General features: G+C 40.5%; 1 protein-coding gene across 1 annotated transcript in view; it reads right to left on the reverse strand.

The window, feature by feature from the left end:
* Positions 1 to 27,407, reverse strand: part of EPHA4 (EPH receptor A4) — a 105,086-nt gene that overhangs the window by 7,838 nt on the left and 69,841 nt on the right. The window contains exons 7-14 of the mRNA XM_010001652.1: positions 14,889 to 15,013; positions 13,545 to 13,704; positions 12,365 to 12,476; positions 7,160 to 7,218; positions 6,251 to 6,364; positions 5,891 to 6,076; positions 2,016 to 2,077; positions 1,240 to 1,449 (exon numbers count right to left, since the gene is read on the reverse strand). Coding sequence (XP_009999954.1) covers positions 1,240 to 1,449; positions 2,016 to 2,077; positions 5,891 to 6,076; positions 6,251 to 6,364; positions 7,160 to 7,218; positions 12,365 to 12,476; positions 13,545 to 13,704; positions 14,889 to 15,013 — 1,028 coding nt within the window. The remainder of the gene's footprint in view (positions 1 to 1,239; positions 1,450 to 2,015; positions 2,078 to 5,890; positions 6,077 to 6,250; positions 6,365 to 7,159; positions 7,219 to 12,364; positions 12,477 to 13,544; positions 13,705 to 14,888; positions 15,014 to 27,407) is intronic.

The following is a 27,407-nucleotide window of genomic DNA, read 5'->3' on the forward strand; positions in this document are numbered from 1 at the left end:
CAGACACAGATACACAAACATTTTTTATACGTGGTTGTCATTCTAAAAATTGTCAATAAGCTCTTTTCATTTAGCTACTTGAGTACAGTGCAGTCAATCCAAATTTTCCTGATCCTTCATTACTGATACCAAATGAAGAAAATGCACTGTAATGTAAATGCCATTGATTCCCTGTGGTTTACTCTTGAGAGCAAACATAATATTTTATCTCCACACACTAAATTCAAAGAGAAGCTTTTCAATCGTTTCTGTCTTGCCCTTGTGTGCTTGTCTAAAACTTTGATTTCCCTGAATACAGCTTTTCAGACCTCTGCTTCTGCTTCTTCCATGTGCCACCCTTGTGAGTAAGAAATACCAAGGCTGGCCAGCATTTAATACTACATGTGTCTATCCTTCCTTGTAATGAATTGCAAATCCATTAAAGGATGAGTGTTGGGATTAAACTGCAAAATCTGAGTGCTGCAAACAAACTCTGCGCTAGGGAGAACAGATGGAGAATGGCAGATATTTAAAATGAAGAAAATAAGCAATTAAAAAAGGAGACTTTATAAACTTTTTTTTTCTTTGGTGCACGTGTTAATTACAGGGGTATTGGTACAAAGGCTGGTAATAGTTGGGATGCTGTTCTGTGGCCAGAAGTACTTGCATTAGTGCTGATCCACATGCAGCATAATAAAAAGACTTTAGCAAAATCAGTTAACTGTGGGATGCTGAAGTATAGATAAAATGGGAAAGAAACAAAAAATGGGAATGCAGGCTTCACACTTTTCTCAGTCTAAGTTCTTTAGGTCAAATTCATGACTAGCTTTATGATGGACAAATGTGGATTCAACTTCTTTTTCTTTTTTGGTGGTATACCTACACTTGTTGAATCAAACTGTGGTGGGATTAGCTATTTGCAAATAATTATGCATGTCTGTAGGTATCAGAAGGAATAGAAACCCAAGCTCTAATTTCTGCCATCAGATTCCTGTCATGCACTCTAAGAGCACACTGAAGGAACCAGAGGAAGACATGGGCCACAGCCCCAGAGAGGAAATACTGATGTAGATACAGATGTAACAGTAGCACTGCAGCAATTTATACTAGCTATAAGAGTCCAGGTCAATGTTTATTTTTAGGTTGCGATACAGGTTCTCTCTTATAACTGATATTATTTTAAAACACACCACTGTCATCTCCCACACAGCTGAGTGTGCAGGCAGGAAAACCCACTGGACATTTTCTTTCCCTCCTTACCCGTGTGGTATAAGCTGCTTCAGGGTCGTCTTCCAGGACGCGGGACATGCCGAAGTCAGAGACTTTGCAAACCAAGTTGCTGTTGACCAGAATGTTCCGAGCAGCCAGATCCCGATGCACATAGCTCATGTCAGACAGGTACTTCATTCCTGAGCCAATGCCACGAAGCATCCCCACCAACTGGATCACTGTAAATCTACCATCATTCTTCTGCATATGGGAAAAGGAAGAAAAGCAGAGAGCATTAAGCTAAAAGCTACATTAATGCCATTGCTGACACTGGCAAAAAGTGTATCTCTGGATTTCCATCTTCTCTCAAATAAAATGCAATGTTATTTCCTCAATCTACTTACTTGTGTCTAAAATTCACCAGTGAAGTACAAACCCACAGGTTCTGTCACAGCTTCCAGTGATGCAGTATCCAGTTTGCAATGAATCTGTTTTTTAATGAGACTATAGCATTGCAAAGCTTTAAAAAATGGAGCAAATCAGAACAGTCTCCATTAAACAGGGATCATTTAAGACCTTGCTATTTTAAACATCACATTTATTCTAAATCCTTCCACTTTACATTTATTCTGTGTTTTGATAGGAGGAACATTAGGAAATAGAATTTCCCAAATACAAACAGAATTTATTTTAAAATGCTGATCTTCAGTGTCTTTCTGAAAAAAACAAACAACAAAATCCAACACCCCCCCCAAAAAAAATAATTAAAACCAGAAAATGTTTCCCAGTATAAAATCTCTTTAGCTTACTATGAAGAAATCACCTACCCTGAGGAAGGCATCCAAGGAGCCATTTTCCATGTACTCAGTTATGATCATTACTGGTTTACCTGGAGTTCACAGAAAGAAAAAACACAATTCCTTGATGAACACCAATGTTAATGGGATAAAAATGGGTTGCACATGATTTTACTGCCAAGACACCTGGCTTACACAATCTAATTTAATTTGAAAAGTAGCAAGCTTATGCCCCAGCTGTGGGGAGCAAGAGAAGAAATATTACAGGACAGAAACATTTAAAGACCCCATCTGGAAGGTTAACCCTTTGGTTGACTCATTGACAAGGTCTTTAACTAAAGTGGCTCCTGTTCCCTAAGGAATATATGAATTCATAATAGAGAGCTAAGAAACAAAGATTTGTTCGAACTTGACATAAATCTTTGGTGTAATTAAATTGGTTGCTGACTATAAAGTCTTCCCTCTTTCCAAATGGAATTTGTGCATGCTTTGGTCTCTCTGGCTCTCTTAAGATCAACACTTTAGGTGAGTCAGAAGCTGCCAGCAGCTACAAGGTACTCCAAGACAACTGGACTCAAGAATGCAAAATATAAGTTGTTCCTCTCAACTTTCTCTGTCCCAAATTTGTATCCCATGTCTCTTGTTATTTACAAATGAAACAAATCCATTTGACTGATTAAGTCAAACACATGATAAATGATTAAATTAATTGTGTCCCCAGTTGGGCTTAGGCTTCAGCAGCACTCAGCTTTCCATCTGCAATACAGGCAGACAAGCTGGGCAATCTGAAGAGAAATGTAATGCCATTTTAGAGATACAGGGATGACTTCCAGGTGCTCTCCTACCTAAAGCAACAGCAAGTATATAAATAATGCTTGATGTCTTCAAGAGCTTTACAAAGTCATATGATGCTGAAACTGAAAACGTTTAGGAACACACAAGTAAAACTATTTCACAGGGCTAAATCATACTGGATATTCAGCACGTAGATATTTGCAGAAAGGGGTCCTATATCATCTCCATTCTCCACAAGCAATGGGAGATGTAGAAACGTGACTTAGCAAAGGTTGAATGGCAAAAGCCCAGTCCAAAGATGAGCACTGGAGTCAAGGGAGCACCTGGCAGTCAGCACCAGGCTGGCATAGCAACCCTTCCTCCCCATTTTGTTTTAGCCATAGAGTTTCACCCTAAATAAAAGACAGTGTCTCAGAGAAACTCTGCTTCTGTACTTCCTGGAGCAGCTCTGAATAAAGGTAAATTGTGGGGAAAGACCCAACGGACATGACACCTAGACTCTAGATAGCTCAATACTCTCCTGGCATCAGAGGTATCAGAACTAGTCAACTTTTCCTTGCTTCTGTTACCAGCAACTATCTGCCTTAGAACAATCAGCTATGAAAATTACCCTACCATGAAATGCTGCAGCACTGAAAATTCTTCTAATAATTTCTATCTCAGTGCATTTTTCACCAAGATGCTTTTTTCTTTATTGGTCAGGGATTTCTGTTTTTGAAGAAAAGAATATGCTATAAGGACTGACTGAAAATTTTACTTAGGCCAACATGTCTGTTTTACACATAATTTTTTTCTCTCATTACTTAATTTCACCTTTTCAGTCCTAACCTATCTTTTGCAGGGCTTTTACTATTCCTCTTTCTCTCTCCCTTCCCAACTGATACCAAAATTCTTACTGCTTACATCCTGTGCAAACTGGCACGCCCATTAAATGCCAGTTTGGTAGCTGAAACGCTTTCTGATTTGCATGATGGCAGCAGAGAAGTGATGGTGCTGCACAAAGCAAACTGCTCTGGATGAAGGGCTTAGTGACCTTGGCTGAGTACTTGTACCTTTAAGGAGAGAAACATGATAAAATATCATTCCCCTCTAATTCACTTTTGCAAGCATTCTTTGGTGGAAAGAGAAAAAAATCCAACCAAATCTGCATATGTCACTGTGTCATTTATCCTTTGCAACTGTGACCAGAAGCCTTCCACTGAACAAATACAGCTAAATGAGTTTTAATTAACCTTCCTCAATCAAAAGATACTATGTCAACATAGGAAGGGAGACTCTTTCAGTCCATTAACATGTAATTTCATTACTCAGGCACTTCTTTAGCAGGGGAGGGGGACAGAGAGAAGAGAAGATACCATCAGCGAGTCAATTATTAAAGTACTTGACTAGCAGCCAATAATGTATTCATGGTTTTTTGCTGCCTCTCTCAACCCCCATCTAGACCACTATTTATCTCACATTTTAATTTTCAGTTTATTAAATACATTCATTTATCACAGCATTCAGAAAACCTACGGAGAAATTGAGATAAATGTCTTCTTAAGTAGCCCTGTTTACCAAACACACCAGCTCTGAAGTAACCAAGCTGGCTTGCCGTGGAAGGAGCAGTTCCAGCAACGCAGGCAATGAAATGCTCTCAGGTCAGGCTACAGTGAAAATTTCAAATCATTTTAATTCAGTGACAACTGCATTATGCAAATGCCTACAGTCATTTATAACTGCTAGAGCTGTACTAGCTCAGGGGTTTCCAGCTACAGTGGGATTTCAACAAAAAGATTCTCCTTGTTGCCTTCCTCTTGCAGAGGTGCTAGAAAAATCCATTGTTGTAGCACTGTGGCCTGACCACAACTCCTCCCCGCTTTGTTACAAGGACAACAAAAAGACAGAGTCAGACCTGCAAAATTTAAACAGAGTAGTATCTTTTCATTTCAGTTTAAACGGAGGCCCTCAATAAATGATGGCAAAATAAGCACAAAATATTACAAAATCTGGGTAAGATTTCCAGAAACACAAGTGTAAGCATGCAGCTACCACTGACATTCAAGAGAGACAGTTTTTCAGTGGTATTGATGACTTTGGCAACCCTCTATGGGAGACACTTTGTTTTCCTAGTAATATTTAACTTATAAATTTTCATCCATACCTAATTTTAACTCTTTGCACTATTAATACCCTGCCTTCATGTTCATCATGCATAGCATCAGCTGCAAGTGGTAAGCTTCACAAATTGAGCAGCAGCTCACAAGATTGCTGTCTGTTTTATTTGCTACCCTGAGCATGAGCCCCTACATCCCAAGGGTCTTTTAGGATTAGGGATCAGCTTTGCCAACATGCTACCTGGGGCAGTTGAAGGAGGGACAGTAACTACACCACCAGGGCAGCCCCTTATGGAGTCAGACCTGAGCACATCTGTCTCACAGGTGTATCTGCAGCTCTAGCCTACAAACAGCACCCAGCAAGCGCTGTCATTCTAAGGCAGGGTTCATGGCACAGTGAACACTAACAAACTTAAAAAAAAAACAACAACAAACCAACCAAACAAAAAGATCAGCCAGGTAAATTCTGCAGAGTGAAATTACCACACCTCTAAATCAGAGAAAACAAATAAGCAAGTTTCACACCAAAACAGCCAACTTCATTTCAAAGGCTTGTTCCTTACATCTGTGCTTTGTACCTTAAACATACGACTCTGTAGTTTTGTTTTGGTATTTATCCCCCAACCATTTTAAATTCTTTGCTCACCATCTGCTTTTGCCTATCCCGTAACAATCAGCTCAGTCTAGCAAAGATGTAAAAGATGCCTGCTTGGCATAGCAAGGAGGAGGTGAAAAAAAGCTAACCCCTGCAGTATTAATTCCCCCTACAAAATCCTGTACAAACTGCCTACAGATAGAGTATCAGTTGAAACCATAAACCCATTTATAGCTGACAACAAGATTAATGACTTGTCCTGCACTGATTTCCTCCTATTAGCTATCAGCGGATCTGTTCCATCTGTCATTTCACAGGAAGGAGAGGAAAAAGAGAAAAATTAAAACAGCACACACCATCACAGACTTAATTTCTCAGTGAGTTCCAAATAGGCCTTGTCATGAAAATGACCTACTTACATTTAGTAACTACGCCTTCCAAATGGATAATATTGGGGTGGTCAAACTGTCCCATGATGCTGGCCTCACTCAGAAAGTCTCTCCTTTGTTTATCAGTGTAACCAGCTTTTAGGGTCTTGATAGCAACACATATCTCTCTTTTTCCTGGTACTTTGAGACGTCCACTGCATACTTCACCGAATTCCCCTTAAGGAAAAAGGCACAAGAGTCCATGGTCATGAACATGAAGCACATACTTGTATTGTCAAACTGCTATGTCAGTTCATCTGTAATACAAAAATCATAGGATCCTATGCTTCCTAAAAGCAAATTTAAAACTATATTTACAGAAAAAAAAAATGCAAAAGTCCTGGCACTTACCCACACCAATAACTTTTTCAATCTTTATGCAGGAGGCATCAATTTCTTTGGCAAATTCCCTCACAGCTTGGTTTGGATCCTCATATGTAAAAGGATCCACATATGTTCTAACACCTGCAAGGCAGAAATGTTTTATTTGAAGTCACTGATCTACATGCTGCTGAACACAGAACATATGAGACTGAAGCCTTAATGATATACAACAGCAAAGAGAATGTACAATAAAAATGTACTGTAAGCCAGGAATGACTGATGAAGGAAGGAAGAATTCGACATATTTTTTCCTCTGATGTGATTTTTTTTTTTTAAATGTAAACATTTAATATTTCCCAATATTTATGTAAGGAACAGGCTTTTGCCAATAAACGAGCTTCACAAATCACTGCCATCACTAACACGCCAATAGCCTGATATGGACCTAGGAGACTAAAACATATCCAATTTCCCTTTGGGGAGCTAAGAAATTCTGAGATCAGGTCCTAGGCTTGGTACCTGGATGACTGAGACGGAAGTAACAGTAAGATTCAGTCCTGGAAAAAAGGCAGCAAAAGTTCACATTCCCTTTCCTGCAGGACTACCTCAAACCCATCCAGAAACTGTTTTACCTGAGTATTGTGTGAAGAATCATGCCTAGATATCAAGAACAAGTAGCCAAGAACTTTCAGCAGAATGCAACAATGGAAAAATTTGTTGAACCTTCCTCCTGCTTGTCTTTAAAAAAAATTTTACCCAGCTACTTCTATTTTCCCATTTCTAAAGCACGCCGTTTCAAAGGAAAATGTTTCCAAGAGAGGAAAATGGAAAAGTATTCATCTCAAGAGGACTATCACCCCTTCCTTCCCAAGCATCAGAACATTGGCCATGTTTTGTGAACCAAATAAAAAAAACCCAAGCACCACTGCCTCTTACCTTGGTTCAAATGCTTCTCCTCATCTGCCTCTTGCTTAGCCTTACTGTACTTACTGCGCCTGTCAGAACAGAAAAAGAGCATTACAATTCAAAATAAGTATGCGACTTTGAGACATGCTCAGCCTTCTCGACCTGCTGAGACTTGAGCTGTTTGTCGGCAGCTCCCCTACGACAGCCTGTGACACAACACACACACACCAGCGCGGGGTGGGAGACTCCTCAAACTGCTCTGTTATTGGCATCAACAAGGTATCAAGGAAAGACAAGCCCATTTGCATCTTGGCATTTAAAGAAAGAAAACAGAGCTTGTGTTTTGGCTACTTTTTCTTCAAAAGTGTACTTGCAATTGTGCACAAAAAGGGGCCAAATTGCTTTTTAGCTCCCATCTTACATGGATTTAAATAGTACAACAGAGGTGTTTCGGTAATTGATTTTCAAACATAAGGTGAATGCCAATAACAACACACTTATTTAACAGCAAATTTAAACTAGCAACACAGTAATATAGAACTCTGGATGGCAGCAAAACAAACCCCTGACCACCAAAAATATAGATCCCAAGGATTTTGTTAATTCTTTTAATCACTATATAATTGAAGGGGGCAAACAGCTCATAATGGTAGAGCTCCTCTACTAACCTTCTGAGCTGGAGACAATAATGTAGTGTTGGATGTTAATGCTACAGATGACTATTTCTACACCTCCACACATGATATTGTACCAGTTATGTATTTAATTAGTTCAGCCTTAAACTTCAATGGACAAGTGGCATTAAGAAAAGTTAATATAAGAGGTTCATCTGTTAGGGAAGATACTGAGGAGTCAATTCAGCCAAAGGTGTACTGGGATTTGAAGGTTCCCAGCACCTAATGCTACACTGATACCAAGATTTTATTTTGGCTTTTACCCATCATTCACTGAAAATTCAGAACCAGGCATAAGAACAGACATTGCCAAAGAGAAGGGCCTACTCCTCAGTTTGCCTGCTCCTATGGAAGTGCCAAACTCCCAGAGTGTCAAAGCCATGTTAGGTAAATGGCAAGAGTCTGGGCTGGTGTGAAGAAAAGGCAGGCAGAAGGAGTAACCAAGTCTGGAGAACAGAAGGCAAGACTGGCACTGCCTGCAATGTGCAACCCATTGCCTGGAGTGGGGCAGGAGGGAACCAGGCCCACCAGGGGCACTGAGGCTGGGGTAGAAGTCTGAGAACATCGAATGGGTAGGGTAGAGGAGGAAAACGGGTCTGGGTGAGAGAAAGGTCCATTGGGAGCTGTAAGTTAAAAAGGGTCAAAAACTTGCAGATAACAGGAAGAACATAAGTGACCGAGAGCTTCACCTGCAGAAAATCTTTCTGAGTCTTGCCAGTCTCCTCTGGTCAGCAAAACCCTCTGCCCATTAGCAGAAAGAATCTCACTTCCCACCCTGTGCAGGGCCTGTGAGGAACAGCAGCTTCCCAACCCTGTCAGCTGAAAGGCCATTTCAGAGCCTTTGCCTCTGCAGTTCTTTAGAGCCGAGTGTTAAACACACTATGCCAGTAATAAAAACTATAAATTACCCATGAAACAGAAGGGGAAAAAAATCCTGTTTGACATGTGAAGACTACTTGATGTTTGAACCAAGCCTCACAGCTCCCAATAACATCAACAGGACTTAGATTCAGACATAAAAAGCAGGTACGCATCCAACTATAAATAGTTGGGAACTTCTTTTCTTGATGAAAGTCAGTTAAAGACAAATGGCTCCAAATCACAAGAGCAGCATTATTAATAAACACACTGGATCCAAACATCAATTTAAACCACTTATCTCAGTAACAACTTACAACACTGGTATAACTGAGTCACGTTAAAGAAAGGGACTACGTTCTGCTCCCAGATACTGAACTGAGTAGATGGAAGAGGCAGCACAAATCTCACCTAATGTCATCCCAGTCAGCTAAGAGGATTGTAGAGATGGTTTCAGGTATTATACAACTTCTCTCAGAGGAAAGAAAAAAAGGAAGGAAAAAAAAATAATTCTGCATTTTAAGCAGGACCCCTTCAGATTCATGTTATTAATGTTCAGGCACAGATGGAAAATATGAAATACAAACAGGCTTTGCATGAAAGCATTTTAAGTATGAAAAAGTGGTCTTTATCTTATTTTTTAAAAGTACAAGCACCCTAACAACAGATAAAAAAATAACCTCCCCCACTAAAACCCAAAGACATGCAAAAGGCAAAAGGAAACAAAGGGATTACTGTTCAGGCAATATAATTGTAGCTTATTAACTTTAAATAATACCTTCCAAATTAGCTACCAACTTCCACTTCTCTGTGTCACCTGTTGACCCGTCCTGCTTGGCTGGGGGCAGGACACTCCTGCCTGCCATTGTCCTCAGGAGCCCCACAGCACGGGGCAGGCAGGGCTGGAGCTGCTGCTGGGCCAGCTCAGCTGAGCGGCAGAAGGAAGCTTTTGTCACAGATTTGAACCCCGTAATTACAGGGATTTTGGCGGTGGTGATTAAATAGTCGGCATTCAGGAAAAGAACACAGCAGTTTTCAGGAACGGTGGGGGTCAGAGAGCCAGGCAGATCACAGGTGGGGGCTGCGATGCAGAGGAGGTAAGAGCAGAGGGCACCGGAGCGCGATGAGCCGGTAAGGCAGGGCTGTCTCTGCTCCTGCTCCCCAGACACAGGAGCTGGAGGGGGTGCTCTCTGGGGGTGGCTGGTTCAACACCACCAGCAAAAGGTGGGCACGTGTTCAGATGTTTACTGCTCATGAGAGAAATCAATCTATCAATTGAAAGATTTGCCAACAGAAACTTTTCCCTGACCAGAGGATTATATAGGGCTATCTTACTCCACACAAGCCCTTTCAGAAAGTGGCTCTTTCTGTTTTACACTTTCCCAAATCCCTTACAACACTATTTGTGATATTCTAGTTTCACTCAGCGTTCCCAGAGGGCAGAGTTTAGGAATACACCACCTCCTGCATTCTGTTCTACAGATATGCTCATCTTAACCTCAGGAAGTTTAAGCTAACATTTAGGCAGATGAATTCTCATTTTAGCATAAACACCGTGGTTGCAGGACAGAACCAAACAGCTTGAGCTGCCTGAAGAAAAAGTCCTAACACAAATGCTGTTGTAAAGATGAATTTTGGGTTTTGAGCAATGACTTGAAAAAAACACAATGCTGTATTATTAGTGATAACACAGTTCAAAAGTGGGCACTTCTAGCATATGCCCAAATCCAGCATTTGGCCCATGGATGTAGAGTGGCCGTATCTGCAGGCCAAACCACAGTTTTGATTGTACAAATATGACTTTTAGGTCTTGGCTAGATCACTAAACTCCTCATGGGGACTGTATTGACAGCAAAGTTTCTTCTCATCTGAAGTCATCTTAGAACAAAGTATAATTATTTTTCTATTAACTTCTGCTGGTATAGGAACATAATGAAATATCCTCAAGGCCCACACCTCTAAATGACATTGGCGAAGTGGTTAAAATCATTAGAGTGATAGTGAATATCAAAGTAGATTCTGTTTATTGAGAGCTACTTCCAGCTACTAGAGAGCTGTGTATTGAGGAAGGCTATTAATTAGCAAAGCACCATGCATTAGTATGCACAGAGCAGTTTTACTACCCTAGTATTTCATTCATCTTGCTCTATGTCTTTCTCCTTCCACAGCCTCCATGAGACCTACCATTGCAGAGCTACAGGACATTTCTGAACCCACGGCCACCAGCATACTTTTATCTCCATTTCCTAGAGCTCAGACCAGCCTTTTCCTACTGTCCTCTTGCTCTTTGTTGTGTCTTTGTCGAAGTTGAACACTTGTGGGCAGAGATAACTGAACAGACAGCTGGAGCGGTGGGAAGACCTGCCTGAGCATGCACCCCCCTCAGTGAGTCTGTCAGCTACCTGGCTCCAGGCAGCCTCTCCTTTGACAGCTTTATGGCTGATACTAAAGAGAATCAATATGAGGGCAAGGGGCTGACATTTCATTTTCTAAAAGGTGATCCATTGAGGGCCAATCACCAAGAAGCGTTTATCAGCCTTGGGAAGCGACATTTTTTTTATTGGAGGAGGAGAGGAAGGAATCATCTCAAGGCAGCTCGACAGGCTCAATTCTCCAAGGTGGCGACTCATAATTAGAAAGCCAATGTATCCTGCTATCAATCCTGCCTTAAATAATAAAGTGATCAATAAAAGTAGAGAGGAGATTAAGTCATCAAGCTTAGTGTTGCTATTTGCTGTTGCAATAGCTTTTAATAAACCTATCTCTCTGCATTGCATTTTCATATGTTCTGCTCTTCTTGCCAGCCTCGAAGCTTTGAGTTGAACACCCACAGAAAGCTGTAACAACGTGTGCCTACTTTTCAGATATTGCAATCATTGTGACTTAACTGCTCTTTAAAATAATTTGAGAGCAAATCAAGATGAATTTGTGCACATTTATGTGCTGATGCCATTAAACTGATCAGAGATTGACAGAACATGCACCCCTCAGATCCCAAGCTACAGATCTCAGAATTGCACTGAAGCAAAATAATGCTGATCTTTTTAAATGACACAGAACACAAAGATGAAGGCACAAACACTGACACTGTTTTTCTGCCACACTGTCCTCCCAGTCTCAGGATTGTTCCTGATGCCTGGGTTGAATGTGGGAGAATGAACAAGCACTCGGTAGAAGATTATGGTCCTGCTCCAGTCTGCTGTTACTACACATAATGCTGAATGACCGTGGCTTCTGTTTCACAGTCATATCCAGTCACACTGGGAGGACTAACCCAAAAGACTAATGCAGACTCATACAGACAAACACAAAAATCACAAGCATAGCAGTCTGACAGCTTAGTTCACAACAGTGCAGTTGTTTACTCCCTGTCTATCAGGAGTCAGCCTAATAAAATCTACTGTACCCATAGCCATTAAACTTAACTTGAAATTACACTAACCACAAATCTCTAGCTGGCTTGCTTCTCAATGCCAGTTATTGGGATCAGCTTTGCATTTGAAGAGCAAATAGAGCTGGAACTATTGCCATTACATCACATGCTGCTTGGTACTAATGTTGAGAAGATCAAAGCTACATGGGAGAAGGCTTGTAATGCAAATGCACTGTTTATGATGCTAATCAAAGAATTTAGCTTTGTTTGGAGGAGACAAAAAGCTCCCTCATGAAAGACAGAGAGGGAGAGAGAGGCTTAAGTTCTTACCTCCTGCTGATGACAAAGGCTGCAATGAGAATGACCACAAGAACAACACTGCCAGCCACTGAAACAAGGAGCACTGTGGGGTTGGTACCATCACCAATGATGGGGGAAGGAACTGGAAATAGAAAAGGGAACGTTAGCATCAGATGCCCTCAAAAAAAACAGCCTAGGTAGCACTCAAAGAGGCTTTCTGGCTTGTGGAGGCAGTTTAGAGCAGCCCTCAAATCTACTTTCAGGCCTTTATTATATAGTCATTTGACACAATTTTCGAACAGGGACCTAATTAGGTGAAGACATGATGTTTGATAATGATTTGGAGAACTTCAGTTCACTGGGAACAAGGACTCTCTCTCCTTCTTTTCTTCAGTGTTGCTCAGAGGATTTAATGGCTTTTTTTTTTCCTTTCTAATTGCTTTATGCTCTTCTTTCCTCCTCCTTTTTCTCTCAGTGGGGCCTGATGATCACTCCCCAACTGACACAAAGAGAGTAAGTTATTTTAAAATGTCTTCTCTCTTCCTGCTGGATTGATTATTTTCAGCTGTTAACATCCTGAAGGACATTGCCACTAACTGGCGTGACCCTAAATTGATTTAAACAGACCTGTACGTCCAAAATCAAACAGGCTTGGTCACATTGCCTTCCTGCCACCGAAAAAGCAAACATTTTGGGGGCTAAATTTCCATGTTTCCTTGAGCAAAATGAAAAGCTCTACTGACAACATAATTCAAACATTCTGTCATTATATAACTGTCTAAGGAAATGTGAGCTGATGTAGGACACTTAACTGATGTATGTCAATAGTGTGCAAAGGGGAACAACAGGGTTCTGTTGTCCTGCAAATGAGATGTTAAAAGAACACATGGGAACATCTACATTTACAGTAAACAAAATAGGTACATAAATTTCTCAAGAATCTGTGGCTTCCAAGTGTTTATGGGGTGAGTGTGTCCTTATGCCATTCTGAAGTATCTTTATTAGAATCTAGAATACAGCATAACCAAACAGATGTCTCAGGTCAGATTCATTATATCATTAACACTCACGTGACCATGGATGAACATTTTCCCAGAACAGATACACCACAATCCAGTCAACCAAAGGGAAAAATTCCCAACACATAGCTCAGTTACATTTGCTATCTGCTCAAAGAGAAAAAAAAATAAATTGGTGGGGTTTATATTACCTGTATTAGTTGTGAACTCAAATGGTCCACTGAAGTCTCCATATCCTGCTGCTGTCCTGGCCCTCACATGAAATACATATGAAGTAAGGGGGTTCAAGCCTTTGATGTCAGTATTCCTGGAGGCTGTCTTCACAATGCGATAGCTACGCTCGTTTTGGTCCTAACAAGAAAAGAATACAGTGGTGATCAAGTAAAAATGCCTCGTTGCACCATGAACCATGGAACCCCACTTCCTTGCCAAAAACTGTCATGATGAAAGAAGACGAGTAACAATGATGGAATTCTCAAAATACATCCTGAGGGTTCCTGCTGTCGGCCTTGCTCAATCTCCCTACCACTGCGTGCTGCGTGGAGCCCTGAGCAAGCCAAAAAAGGATGATGAGGCAGTAGGCATGATGCTCATATATCACTGATTACTTAAAGCACACAACAAAATCCTTTGGAAAAAAGCCAAGCCCTCACTATTATCCTCTTGATGAACAAGCAACATTTTACTCACACATGCTGGCACTTCCTTTTTCTTCCTGTCAGCCAGGAGCCATATTAAAATATATAAAAATATTTTTAAAAAGAAAAGAGCTAGACAAATGTCTTCCAGAAAGTCCAGTCTTAAAAATGGTTTTATTTTTGGCTGTAAATACATCAGAAAATGTAATAGTCCAGCTTCCCTGCAAATGAGATGCCTTTTTCTGTGTGTGTTAAGGAAGCAAATAAGTGATTATCTTTACTAAAAACATTCAGAAGTATGCACGTGTGTGTGAGAGACTGCACACAAACAAAAGCAGGTATTGTTCATTTTTGCACAGAACCTTCAAAGAAAGTATCTCTTTTCCTAGTTCCATACTTGAGAAGTTACTTGTAGGAATAACATTTCCCTCTAACTTGGAAAGTATGAAGAATGTAATTTTGTCTCCTTATTCTCTATTAAAAGCCATCCAGCCCACACTATCATTCTAAGCAGAAGCTATTGGCAAACAGATCTTATTATTATTACTGTTTTAGATACTTCATTATTACATGTCTATCTGTGAAGTAAATCTGATGTCTCACTTCTGCCCAACATTATTGATTCTCATTATAAATATGCTTGCTTGAAAAGCTCAGTTCCTAGGTAGGAAAAAAACAACAAAATATACTCATACCATACAGCTGGAACAGCCTAGAAGTCTTACTCTTTCAAGCTACCATTCAAGTGTATGAAATCCTTAATTGGATTTTACTAAACTGAATCTATTTGGTTTCATGTGATGGAATCCTATCTGGAAATAAACCGTAATGGAAAGAATTAAAAAGCTCTCCCCAAACCCAAACGAAACTCACTGCTTGTCCATTTCTGAACAGTACCTTTTCATAGTATTTGACTTCATACTCCAGGATAACTCCATTTGGCCTGTCAGGTTCCAGCCAAGCCAAGGCAACACTGTGTCTTGTTATCTCTTTAGCCTGGATCAAAACAATTGGGGATGGAGCTGCCAGGAATAAAAAAATACAAGAAGTTTTTAATCATAGTTTTCACAACATGAGAAACTGTGTTTTTCTTGCAGGGGGAAATGGAAGCCTTAAGTATTCTTCCTGTTTTCTCTAAGAGGGAGCTCCAGGAATAAAAAATACAAGAAGTTTTTAATCATAGTTTTCACAACATGAGAAACTGTGTTTTTCTTGCAGGGGGAAATGGAAGCCTTAAGTATTCTTCCTGTTTTCTCTAATAAAAATTGCATTTAATTCCTCTCTAATAAAGCATGTTCTTGGATTCTGGACAATACTAGATAGGTAGGCTTTGAATCAACCTTACAGTTGTCTAAACACTGCAGTGTTTGTGATGTCTAGGTGCAAATCTCCTTAATAGGCTAAGGCACAAAAAAGGTTCTACCTTATTTTTGTCTTTCCTTAGGCACAGTACAGGGGCTTGTACTTTGTTCTGTCCATAGTAATTCTCTTCCTCCATCTCCAAAAATTAACCAATGTTATTTTATTAGCTATTTGCTTTACAGGAACTATGAAATTCCTGAGAGGCCAATCTAGTTTTCTCTAAAGTTGATAAAATACTGCCCCTGAGTTAAGAATACATAATTCAGAATAAAGCTGAATACATACAAATTTGGACCCTCCCATGAAAACCAGGAAACTTGTATTTCAAGAGCCTGAGCCAATTTATGCTTCCTAACTTGACCTGTTTATGCCCGAGTGTGTGAGCAATCTGTGGAGAATGAGGAAGCTCAGCACCCAAGGGCCAGATCCTGACTTCGATAGGTCCTTCTGAGCTAGAAGATTCCAGATTGGCCCACTGTGTACCAAACTGGCATCACCTGACCCTGTCCTGTGTGGCCCAGTATCGATGCAATGAATAGGAAAAGCAGGATTACACTACCAAGGGTAAGGGCTGCATGAGTTTTAGAAAAACTCTTAGTGAGTAACAAGCTAAACTCAAAGATCCTTTAAAATGTATCTGTGAGCAGTAACAAGGGCTGCAACAAAGAAGATAATGGAAAATATCTCATTGTGCACCCTACACTCACAATAAAGCCCCTGCTAATGCTGAAGTTCAGGGTTTTGACTGGCTGGAGGACAATGTGCTCTCCCTTTGACTGTGATAGCAGCAGATTCACGGCTGCGCTGGGGGAACGGGTTTCTGAAGATTTATGAACCAGGCTGCCCCTTTCTTGCTGTTGTGTTGCTGTGTGGTCACATCTTTAGCCAGCTGTTATCAAGCTCTTTTGATGCTGACAATAGCTGGTATAAATGGTGGAGTCTCCAGGGATAAAAAGGGACATTCATGAAATTTTTAATCTTATCTAACAAAGCTGTCCTGTATAACCAGAGATTAGAGGTCTTCCTAAATTGAATATATTTCTTCTATTGTCCCCTGAAGCTGTAGACATGTTGCTCGTTTCCCCCACCCCTTTCTTTTTGCTTCATTTTCTATGCTTAAGTTTGGGATGACAATCCATGAAAATGTTAGAGTAAAAAGTATCCTTGAAACACATATCCTTGAAGACTACCAAGAAGGACAAATAAATAAAACAGTCACAATAAATGAAAGGAAAATTGAATGTTGAAAGCCTCAAACCTACTTGACCATATCAGACAGTTCTGATGGAAGTGAAAATAACCAGTAGACGCTGCACAGTCACAAAAGGGTGTCTCCTCTTGATGTGAAACCATCAGGGAGCTGCTTCCCGATTTACTATTTGACAGTTTGGCATCTCTGTTAGAAATGCCTCCAGAACCTTTCTCTCTTTTCCCTTGTCTGTCTCTCACATGCAAAGGTAAATACTGGATGACAGAGGAGACTATAAATGCAGCCAACAGGGAGGATCCAGGTGTGCTCCATCAACTTATATATATCTGTGGCATGACTGAAAACCTGCTTAATAACCTCCCAGTTCCTCAACAGACTTTCCCCCTCTCCCCCCCCCCACCCCCCCCCCCCCCCCCCTTTGCAATAAGAATACCACACAACTAATAAATTAGAAATCAGATTTGTTACCCTAAAACACACACATGCACGACATTACTGATAATCCAACCGGAGAGAAATCTGCTTAGTTAATGGGTGCCTCATGCAGGGCAGACAGGCAATTCTTTTTACTGAGAATCTGTCACTTACGCTGGTCTGACCTCAAGAATTGCAGAAAGTTCACTTTCTTTCCTTTACCCTCTTTTTAACCTCCTTGGTCTCCTATTTCATTTCTGCAGGCATTTATATTGGAATTCAGTGAGCCCTTCAATATTGGGCTGGTAAATGCTGTATGAAAACACATTTCTTCTCTGTTGTAAAATGGCTGTTTACAGGAGAAGAATATATATAAACTACCTCTTCTTGAGAAAGATGCTTAGCTTTATACAGTTTAACAAGTCCTTTCTCATGTCTCAAAAATGGACAGCTGATCTATAGACATCACATCAGACTGGAATAAACAACTTGCTCCTGGCCTTCAGGACACAAAGAGGACTTGTACATCAACTCCTTTGTTACTTCTTACAATTACAATTGTAAGAATGGCCCTAGATTTTCCCTTCCTGGCAACTTCATTGTACTTAAATGTTTATTTTTTTTGTCCTATATTGTGCAGATGTGATTTAAGTTATTTTGTTTTTACTATATGTCCTGCCTCTCCATACACCCTATAGAAATCCTAAGAATGATGAAGCCAAGCAACAGGATGAAGTACCAGAATTGCAAGATGCTGTCCTGGAGCTCTTTGACATCTCTGCAGCACAGACCTGAACAGTCGATGTAATAGGATAGTGGTGTGCAACTCAGCCTTGAGGAACTGGGCTCAGTATCCACATGGGACTACTAGTTATCCCACTGCATGGATCAAATCCTCCATTATCAATTCTCTGTTATTTCTGCAAACAGCCCTATAAATCAGCTTTCCTTGTTTTCCAGGATCCACCAGCTGACCTAAACAGTTCAAAGTCTGGGCTTATGAAGAAAAACAGGTTTGGGTCTCCTTGGTCATATGTTACCAAAAGGGTGTAAGAGCCCCAGACCAAGAGGAGACCACCACTGCCAGCTCTCCATGGCAATCCAGGAGGCAGGCACAGTGAGCTTGTGCAAAATATTTAGTCTTTGCTCTTCTGCCTTTTGCCTTGAAATTGCCTCTTAGGGATGATAAGAAGATAAACATGTAAGAGGTTATAGAATGATGCTTTGATCACAAGCACAATAAAAGACAATCTTCCCTTACATGCGCATGGGCTAACTGTTCATTATGCATACACATTCCTACACAAAATATTCTGAGGACAGCTTGACCAAAAGAATAACGTACACAAATAAGATGTTTGCAACAAGGTCATATAAGAGACTGGAAGACAGCTTTTACTTTTTGCACATTCCTCCTCCCTTCTCTCTGCTATTTGGAAAGAAACACTAAGCCAAAAACTTGTTTCTAAGCCACCACTGCTTAAAACAGCAAGTTTTTCTGCCCCAAGTAGCATACACTGTACATACCAAGCACCAATTCTACCAGAACAGCCTATTTCACAAGGAAGAATGACAAGGTATTTTGGTGCCTAAAACGAGGTCCCCTTGAACAAAAGCACAAAGTGTAACTTTCCGTAGTTCAAAGCTCAGCAGTTCCTCTCCCTTAAAATCTCACTCCCTACTGATGTGAATGTTGCAATTTTCTTTTATCTACTTCCTCAATAACCTGCCATTAAACACCTACTAGTAGTTTTATTACTGCGGTTCTGAGCTTGTGGCCTACAGAGAGAGAAAGAGCACAGATGTACTACAAAAACTTCACCCAAATGCCATAAAGCCGTATCCCTAGGCTAATAAGTGCTGAATTATAACAGTTTTGAGGCACTTTAAAGGATGGTAGAAAGAGAGTGTCAGTTTTTCATTACTGGTTCAAATTAGGGAAAGGAGGGAGAGGAAAAAAAACAGGAAATAAATAGATGCAATAAAGTCTCTGGCATGTAGGCATCCATGAGTGAAAACAGCCCTTTATAAAACTACAACACATGAGTACTCAGATATCAGAGATACACAATGCCCAGTGTTTTAGTGAAGATGCCTTCCGAACCACAGCAGGGTTTACTTCCCACTCTCCGTGATTTGAATTTAAATGGATCATGTTTACTCAAGGGGTCTTTCACTGATTGAAAAATACACCCACAGTTTGTACATTATCTTAGCTAAATTCAAATAACATATTTAAATTTAATTACTTGAAGCTTAAGGGGTTTCATGCTTTTCTTTTTACCCTCAATTGCATACAACAACACTTATTTGTTCTTATCAATGGCTATGCATTTTGTCAAGCATCAAAATTAAATGCATGAAAGCACTAATGATGTTACTGTGATTAAGGGTTTTTACCTTCCAGGGTAGATACTAAAAGCCTGCTCCGTTATTAATTACTTTAAAAAAATAATAAAATAAAATTCTGAGAATCTAACACTGAAGAGAAGTCCTCTTCGAAATCTAAACAAGACAATAAAAGAGCCTCCATTAATTTGAGCAAAACACATTTAAGGGAACCTGGTACATTTCAAGTTTTCACTTTGAGTATTTACCTTGCAATACTGTGGGATTTTACCTGGAATTTTGTAAATTATTTTATCAAAAAATCTCACAGCAGGAAAAGGATACACAACACAGAATCAAAAATGTTTTTAATAATTTCTAAAGGCAACACCTTCCAGGTTGGATTTTGGTATTATTTTTCATGTAAAAGAGCAATTTACTCTACCAGCTCTTGCACTGATTTGAAATCAAGTGACAGGAAAAGTATCCAGCCCTATTTAGTTACACATACCAGGCTAAATTAAAAAGAAAGCGGGTCTGCTGTTTCCCAAAATGTTGATGTTCAGTCCTGCTTCCCATTGGTTCCTTGGGCCCTTTTTACACACTCCTCTCTTTGGTTCTGGCAAAAATGCTGTCAGGCCCCTCTTTCTGAGGAACACCACCCCTGTGCTCTAAGCACTCCTGGCAAATACCTTCACAAAGGCGAATGCACTTAACATGGCCAAATTTCCAAACATATGCATAGCATATGTATAAGCCATGTACATACGTAAGGATCAGCACATGAAAGGGCTTTGCACATATGCACCTACGTGCACACACAGAGATTATATGTCTGGGCACGTTGGGAGAACTGAGCTAGAGTTTGGCATTCCCATTTTTCACTGCAGTATGACAGCTACACCTTTCTCTGAGGGACCAGCAAGAGTCTGCAAGCTGGATGTGCACTTTCAAAACTAACCACATGCTTTTTACTTTTTTTTCTTCTTCTTCATTATTCCTTCTCTGTAAGTGCAGCAAACATTTGTATTAGTGATGACTGGGCCAGGTTAGGACTTGGACAAAGATCTAGAGGCTTGATTGCTCAACCGAGCCACTGGAAGCCTCCCAAGACATTCCCGAGTGCTCTGTCTTCCCACCGTCTGCCTCTCCCTCCCCCAGGAATGACGACTGGCAAGGAACAAATCCAAGCATGGAAACTGAGACACGCCAAGATTCAGCCAGCATTTTCAAGCTTTAGCATTTAAAACAAAGACTTTAAATCTACGCCACTGGAGTCAAGTGCCCAAGGTTATCCACCCACGCCTGAAAATCCTGGCCAAGGTAATGTGAGGCAGTGTGACAGCTGAGTTTGCCTCCTTCCTTCAATCAGCTGTAATACTTCTGCAGCCAAGCTTCCCTTCCTTGTTACTAGAAATCACACTGCTCAGGAAAAGCACCAGCTCAGCCACACAGTACTCTCATAGGACACCTTCATCCCAAAATGATGAACCAGATGTGACACCCTTAGAGGTAGGATCCCAAGACTCACTTCTGTGAAGTTTGAGCTGTAGTCTTCCTCTTACTTCCCAAATGCTGGTTCAGCAAGCACAGCCTGCCAGAAGCCACCAATGCTGGGACACAATGTATAGCAATCTTCCTTTCCTTTCCAGGTTCCACAACCCAGTCCTTGCCAAACAGCTCTAAAAAAACAAGTGACAAGCTCTCAAACCTAGGGACCACCTCACATCAGTTATGTTTGCCATGATGTGTGGATAAAGAAAGGGTCCAGAAAATGAGATTTTAAAGACTATTAAAATGGCATTATTGTATTTTAAACATTTCCTCTGTTTTAAAGTTTTCATTTCTTGCCTCTCCCAAAAGAACCTGTGCTGCAAACCTTGCCAAACCACAAAAGCTGGCTCTGACTTGCATCAAATCAAAAGCTTGAAGGAAAACCCAGGCTGTTAGTGGCAACAAATAGCAGTTGAGGATTATTAGAGTGCTGTATTTTTACCACCCTACTCCAGCTTCAGTTCTTGGAGACATGCAGTAGCTGCTGAGGATCCACAAAGAGCCTGTGTATTTTCCAGGTTGCATGTCCAGTTCTGTGTCAGTTTTAGCACAGAGTTACTTCAAACCAACAATAGGAGCCAAAGTCTGACCACAGTTCCCTGTGGCTTACATCAGGAACAGCACTGAGGCAGGGATGACAAGGAAGATTTTGCACACCCAGGAGATGATTTGTTCTGACTATTAATTTCCCAGGATCCGCTCTTTACAGCGATACATTATTTTCAAGTACTGGCCCACTAATTCCAAAGGCCAAATCATGATGTCACCTAATGCAATGCAGGTCTGCAGTAACTCCAAGGATTTGAATCGGAAACCTGCAATCTCTAAGATTGCATTAAACCAAAAGACTTCAGAATCTACATAGCATTTAACGAGAGATCTCTATTACAACTCAAGCATGGGCTCTGTTTAGTCTGAGAACTGCTTGTTTTCTTTCTGCTAGCTTGCTAAGAAATCCTGTTGGCATGTTCTGACTAGGATAACTTAATAGTTGCCAACAGAAACACGGCAGAATACCGTGTATTTCCTGTATGTATGAATGCCAGTTTCAAATAAACAGGAAAACAAGTCTTTCAGTTGGAAGGCAATTTACAAAAATCTCCCTGAACACTACAACCACTTTAAAAAAACAGCACTGAAACATTTCTAAATGCTTAAACTAGAATGATTAACAAAAGGAGGGTGAAAATATTTAGTGCTGGGAATTGCTCTAAGAAACTCAAGAGCTATAAGCAATTTGTTAAGATGGGGAATTAGTCAGCAGCTGTCTGACCTGAGCAGGTTTGGAGCCACTGGTCACAAAGCAGGTCATGGTGCAGTTACACTTCCCTCTCATTGAGGTTAGAATCTGACCCAACATAAACAACAATACATTTTGTAGCCTAAAGAAGTCAACACTGATGCTCTACTGCATTATGCTGGGTTGAGAGAAGCAGAGAAAATGGGCCATGCAGTCCAGGCAAAGAGATTGGCCCAGATGTGACACCCTTAGAGGTAGGATCCCAAGACTCACTTCTGTGAAGTTTGAGCTGTAGTCTTCCTCTTACTTCCCAAATGCTGGTTCAGCAAGCACAGCCTGCCAGAAGCCACCAATGCTGGGACACAATGTATAGCACTAGAGACCATAACCTCTAGTTATTAAAACAAATAATGTTGAAAACGGGACATTGCCCAACCACTCAAAGTAAGTGGTCTGGAGCAATCTGACCCACTTAGCACCATCCCTTCAGGGCAACTCAATCTCACCCACACACCCTAGAGTTCCTCCCAAGCCTCAGGTAGCCACCAGAGCTAATTCCTCCCCAGAAGCCAGGGGTTGCTCCACAGAAGGATCTGCTGAGCTGCGTTCTGAAAGCAAACTCCTCCAATCCCCCCCCTTCAGCACCTTCCACAATGAAATCAAACTCCTCCAATCCCCCCTTCAGCACCTTCCACAATGAAATCAAAGCTACCCTCAAAGACACATCAGATGCCCCAGACCAGACCCCTGTCCCATTCTCTAAGCCCTTCTTCAAGTCAAGCAACAATATAGCTACCTCTCCTTCCATTTTTCCATCCTCCTGCCCAGAGCCAGAACAGTTATCTGCATACGCTCCATCAGCCAACAGGCAAGAGGAATAGAGCTATTCTTAAATTGTAGAGGATCAACAAAATAATCTGCTGTATCTGTGCCCTGCAAACCACTTCTTGTGCACAGCTTTCTAACCACTTACAATAGCATATTGACAATCCATAAAACAATGCTGAAAATATTGACCCTGCTCTATTAATATCCCAAAAGAGCAGTTCGTTGTCTCATACTGCCAAGGACAGCTCTCACCTGATGCCTCATGTCTGTATCTTAACAGAAAGCCTCACTGGTTCTGTCTTACCCTTATCACCAAGCCACCTGAGCCTGTGGTTACCCCAACAGTCATGGCATAAAGCTTCACCCATTATGGGGCAAATGTGTAATTTGGTACCCAAGGCAACACATTTCTTAATACTGTTCTCCTTGGTTCTCACACAGTAATTTTTTATTTACTTGCAACATGGATGTCTAGATAATATATACATGTGCTAAATAACTTCCTCTGTCACCTACTTTCACCATTAAGAATATTAGATTTTGTAAAATGAGCTGCTTAAAAGCCTTTCTGAAATCCACACAAATACAAGCCTCTGCCCTATATGCCACTTTGATGCTCTGGAAATAGTAAAGTATCTTCTAAACAAAATAAATAAATACATAAATTATTTTGCTAAAGCAGCATTTGCTATTTTAATAAATAGATTTGGCCACACTGTCTCATCCTGGCTTCTGAAGTGTTAGGGCAATAGCAGAGAGTTAAGACTTTGCCATACGGGTTTCTCAGATCAATCACCCAAAGTCAGAAATGGCAGGAATCTTGGAGGATGAAAAGATAACGAAGTTATAAACATTTCATAGAATCACAGAATCTTCTTAAAAATAAATTTTACTTCAAGTATGATACACAGCTCCAAAAGCAACTGCAGGCTGTGTCTCAAACACACCCACCTGAGCTTGCAGCACCCAAAAGAATCAAAACTCAGAACTCGCCTGACAATAAAAAATCACAATTCCCATCTTGAGGGAAGATGGGTATCACTTGAACACTTGAGGGTAATAGATTGTTTTGAAGTCAGCAAAGTTAAGGAACACTATTTACTTTAAGCTCCATCATACACAAGAAACTCCTCCAATCCCCCCTTCAGCACCTTCCACAATGAAATCAAAGCTACCCTCAAAGACACATCAGATGCCCCAGACCAGACCCCTGTCCCATTCTCTAAGCCCTTCTTCAAGTCAAGCAACAATATAGCTACCTCTCCTTCCATTTTTCCATCCTCCTGCCCAGAGCCAGAACAGTTATCTGCATACGCTCCATCAGCCAACAGGCAAGAGGAATAGAGCTATTCTTAAATTGTAGAGGATCAACAAAATAATCTGCTGTATCTGTGCCCTGCAAACCACTTCTTGTGCACAGCTTTCTAACCACTTACAATAGCATATTGACAATCCATAAAACAATGCTGAAAATATTGACCCTGCTCTATTAATATCCCAAAAGAGCAGTTCGTTGTCTCATACTGCCAAGGACAGCTCTCACCTGATGCCTCATGTCTGTATCTTAACAGAAAGCCTCACTGGTTCTGTCTTACCCTTATCACCAAGCCACCTGAGCCTGTGGTTACCCCAACAGTCATGGCATAAAGCTTCACCCATTATGGGGCAAATGTGTAATTTGGTACCCAAGGCAACACATTTCTTAATACTGTTCTCCTTGGTTCTCACACAGTAATTTTTTATTTACTTGCAACATGGATGTCTAGATAATATATACATGTGCTAAATAACTTCCTCTGTCACCTACTTTCACCATTAAGAATATTAGATTTTGTAAAATGAGCTGCTTAAAAGCCTTTCTGAAATCCACACAAATACAAGCCTCTGCCCTATATGCCACTTTGATGCTCTGGAAATAGTAAAGTATCTTCTAAACAAAATAAATAAATACATAAATTATTTTGCTAAAGCAGCATTTGCTATTTTAATAAATAGATTTGGCCACACTGTCTCATCCTGGCTTCTGAAGTGTTAGGGCAATAGCAGAGAGTTAAGACTTTGCCATACGGGTTTCTCAGATCAATCACCCAAAGTCAGAAATGGCAGGAATCTTGGAGGATGAAAAGATAACGAAGTTATAAACATTTCATAGAATCACAGAATCTTCTTAAAAATAAATTTTACTTCAAGTATGATACACAGCTCCAAAAGCAACTGCAGGCTGTGTCTCAAACACACCCACCTGAGCTTGCAGCACCCAAAAGAATCAAAACTCAGAACTCGCCTGACAATAAAAAATCACAATTCCCATCTTGAGGGAAGATGGGTATCACTTGAACACTTGAGGGTAATAGATTGTTTTGAAGTCAGCAAAGTTAAGGAACACTATTTACTTTAAGCTCCATCATACACAAGAGGCTGGTACAGAAGGTTTGCATTTACATATTTACATTTCTGCTGAACAACCTATAGATTTTGGTTATAGTTGATATTCAGAGCATTCAGCTGGAACTCCAGTAAAGTACATTCTGTACAAAGGTTAGATGGATTCAACATGATATGATCTCTACTCTGGGCTGCCAAGAAACTCTGGAGTTTCAAGGTTTAGGTTTTCTAGGCTCACATTAGTAGCACTTTGTGAAGGACACTGGCCTGGCAGCACTTGGAGATTCTCAGTTCTTCCAGGATGCTAAGAGACACCCTGCCATACTACCCCTTAAAGGTTCCTCTTCTTCAGGGGAAAAAGATACTCTGCGCTTTTGGGAAAGTACCACAGAGAATCAGACACACCCAACTCTCACACTCAGAGCTCTTCTACCAAGTCCTCTCTGGAACTGTATTAACCTTCCTTTCCTTCATTCACAACAGGCAGATTTCTTCAGGAAATTAAAAATAAAAAATAACCTGATGAGGGGAGGAAACTATGTTCTGCGCACAGTGTTGCTGCAAAAAAGCAAAGCTACCTGAGGTTTGCTGTGCTGAGGAACAACCTGGGGAAGAGTCTTAAGCTTCCCGAAACACACAAACCTTAAAATTAAAATCCTAGTTCATGATGTCAGTAACCAATTACATCATTGGTGGCACATAATTAAACTTATAAGGGGGTTTTATTATTTTGGTTTTACGCCGGATACTGAAACTAGTGCATTATTCATTTTAAAATCATGTCAATTAGTAAAACTCCAAATGGAATAAGCAATTAAATATTAAAGGTGGCTGCCTCAGTGGAAAACAGTAACAAAGATAATTGGCAAAGTTTCCTGTGCAATGCAAATGCAAGTACCATTACAAAGTCTGAAAAATCCTAAAAAATATATTAAAAAAACTAAAAAAAAAAAAAAAAAAAAAATCAACCTCGTGAGGCTACAAAGATTTGAAGTTGTACAAGGAAACCAGCCATGTTTACTTCTTGAAGGAATACTGAGCTTCAGCCTGGGCACATAAAAGCCCATGAAAATAATAATCCCAAATTAGCTCAGCAATTGTATAGATGGGTCCTGTGTTCTGAATATGGACCTTCATTTTCACAGTCCCAGATTCACAGCAGATGGGACATCAAGTGCCTACCCTAACTCCTGATGAGAAGACCTCTGTGGCAGGTCTCTGCTCCTTTCCAATGCCAGAGCTCCAAAAATTACCTACAAGGGGGAATTGAGAAGTACATAGGATGGGACTCCAAGGAAAAATGAAATAAATTCAAAAACTGCAATTAAAAAATAATTTATTCTTCCAACAGCATGCAAAGCACCTTTCTATGTCATGTCTCTCCTCCCTGTAAGGTTCATGGTTTTGTCTTTAGTTTCATTTCTTCACCAACAGGTCCACAAATTTGAATGTCTTATCTGTTACAGATGAAGCTGATAACTTCCACTTAAGGATAAGTTAGACTGAAAATAAGCTAGGCAACTCTTGTGCTGCAGAGCCTCTCTAACCTGTGATGTTCACAGCTCATCAGTATAACAAATATAAATAAAAATATTCTTTTATTAAAGAAAAATGGAACATCTGCAAGTGGTGGTAAAAAAGGCTCCCTTTGAGCCCAGTCTAAGCACTTCAAATCGGTTCTTCCCAGCACTTTCATTGTTGCAGTTTCTACCTTCAACAGAAGCAGCAGTAAAAGAAACAGCAGAAGGCTCTTGGAAAGGCACTGCTGCGTCTGCACATCTTCTCTGAAGTACAATAGAGAGTCCACAAATCTCTGCAGCTCCTCCAGGATTCCCCTTGGCCACCCTGTCCTAGAGCGCCCGGAGAACTTGAAAAACATGGGATTTAACACTCAGGCACTTATATATTCCAGTCACTTTGCCTTATTTATGTGTGTGCACAATATCCTGATAAACTAGAAGGGAGGCTGCAGCCATTCTATCTGCACTCTCTTTTATGCTAAGAAAGATAAATTGAGGCTGATTCAGAGGACAGATTTAAAGAACACAGTATGTTATCGAGACAAGCGCAATCTTCCCAGGGAGCCGTTGTAGTG

The sequence above is a fragment of the Chaetura pelagica genome, unplaced genomic scaffold (genome assembly GCF_000747805.2).
Source record: "Chaetura pelagica isolate M959 unplaced genomic scaffold, ChaPel_1.0 scaffold207, whole genome shotgun sequence".
Lineage (NCBI taxonomy): Eukaryota > Metazoa > Chordata > Aves > Apodiformes > Apodidae > Chaetura > Chaetura pelagica.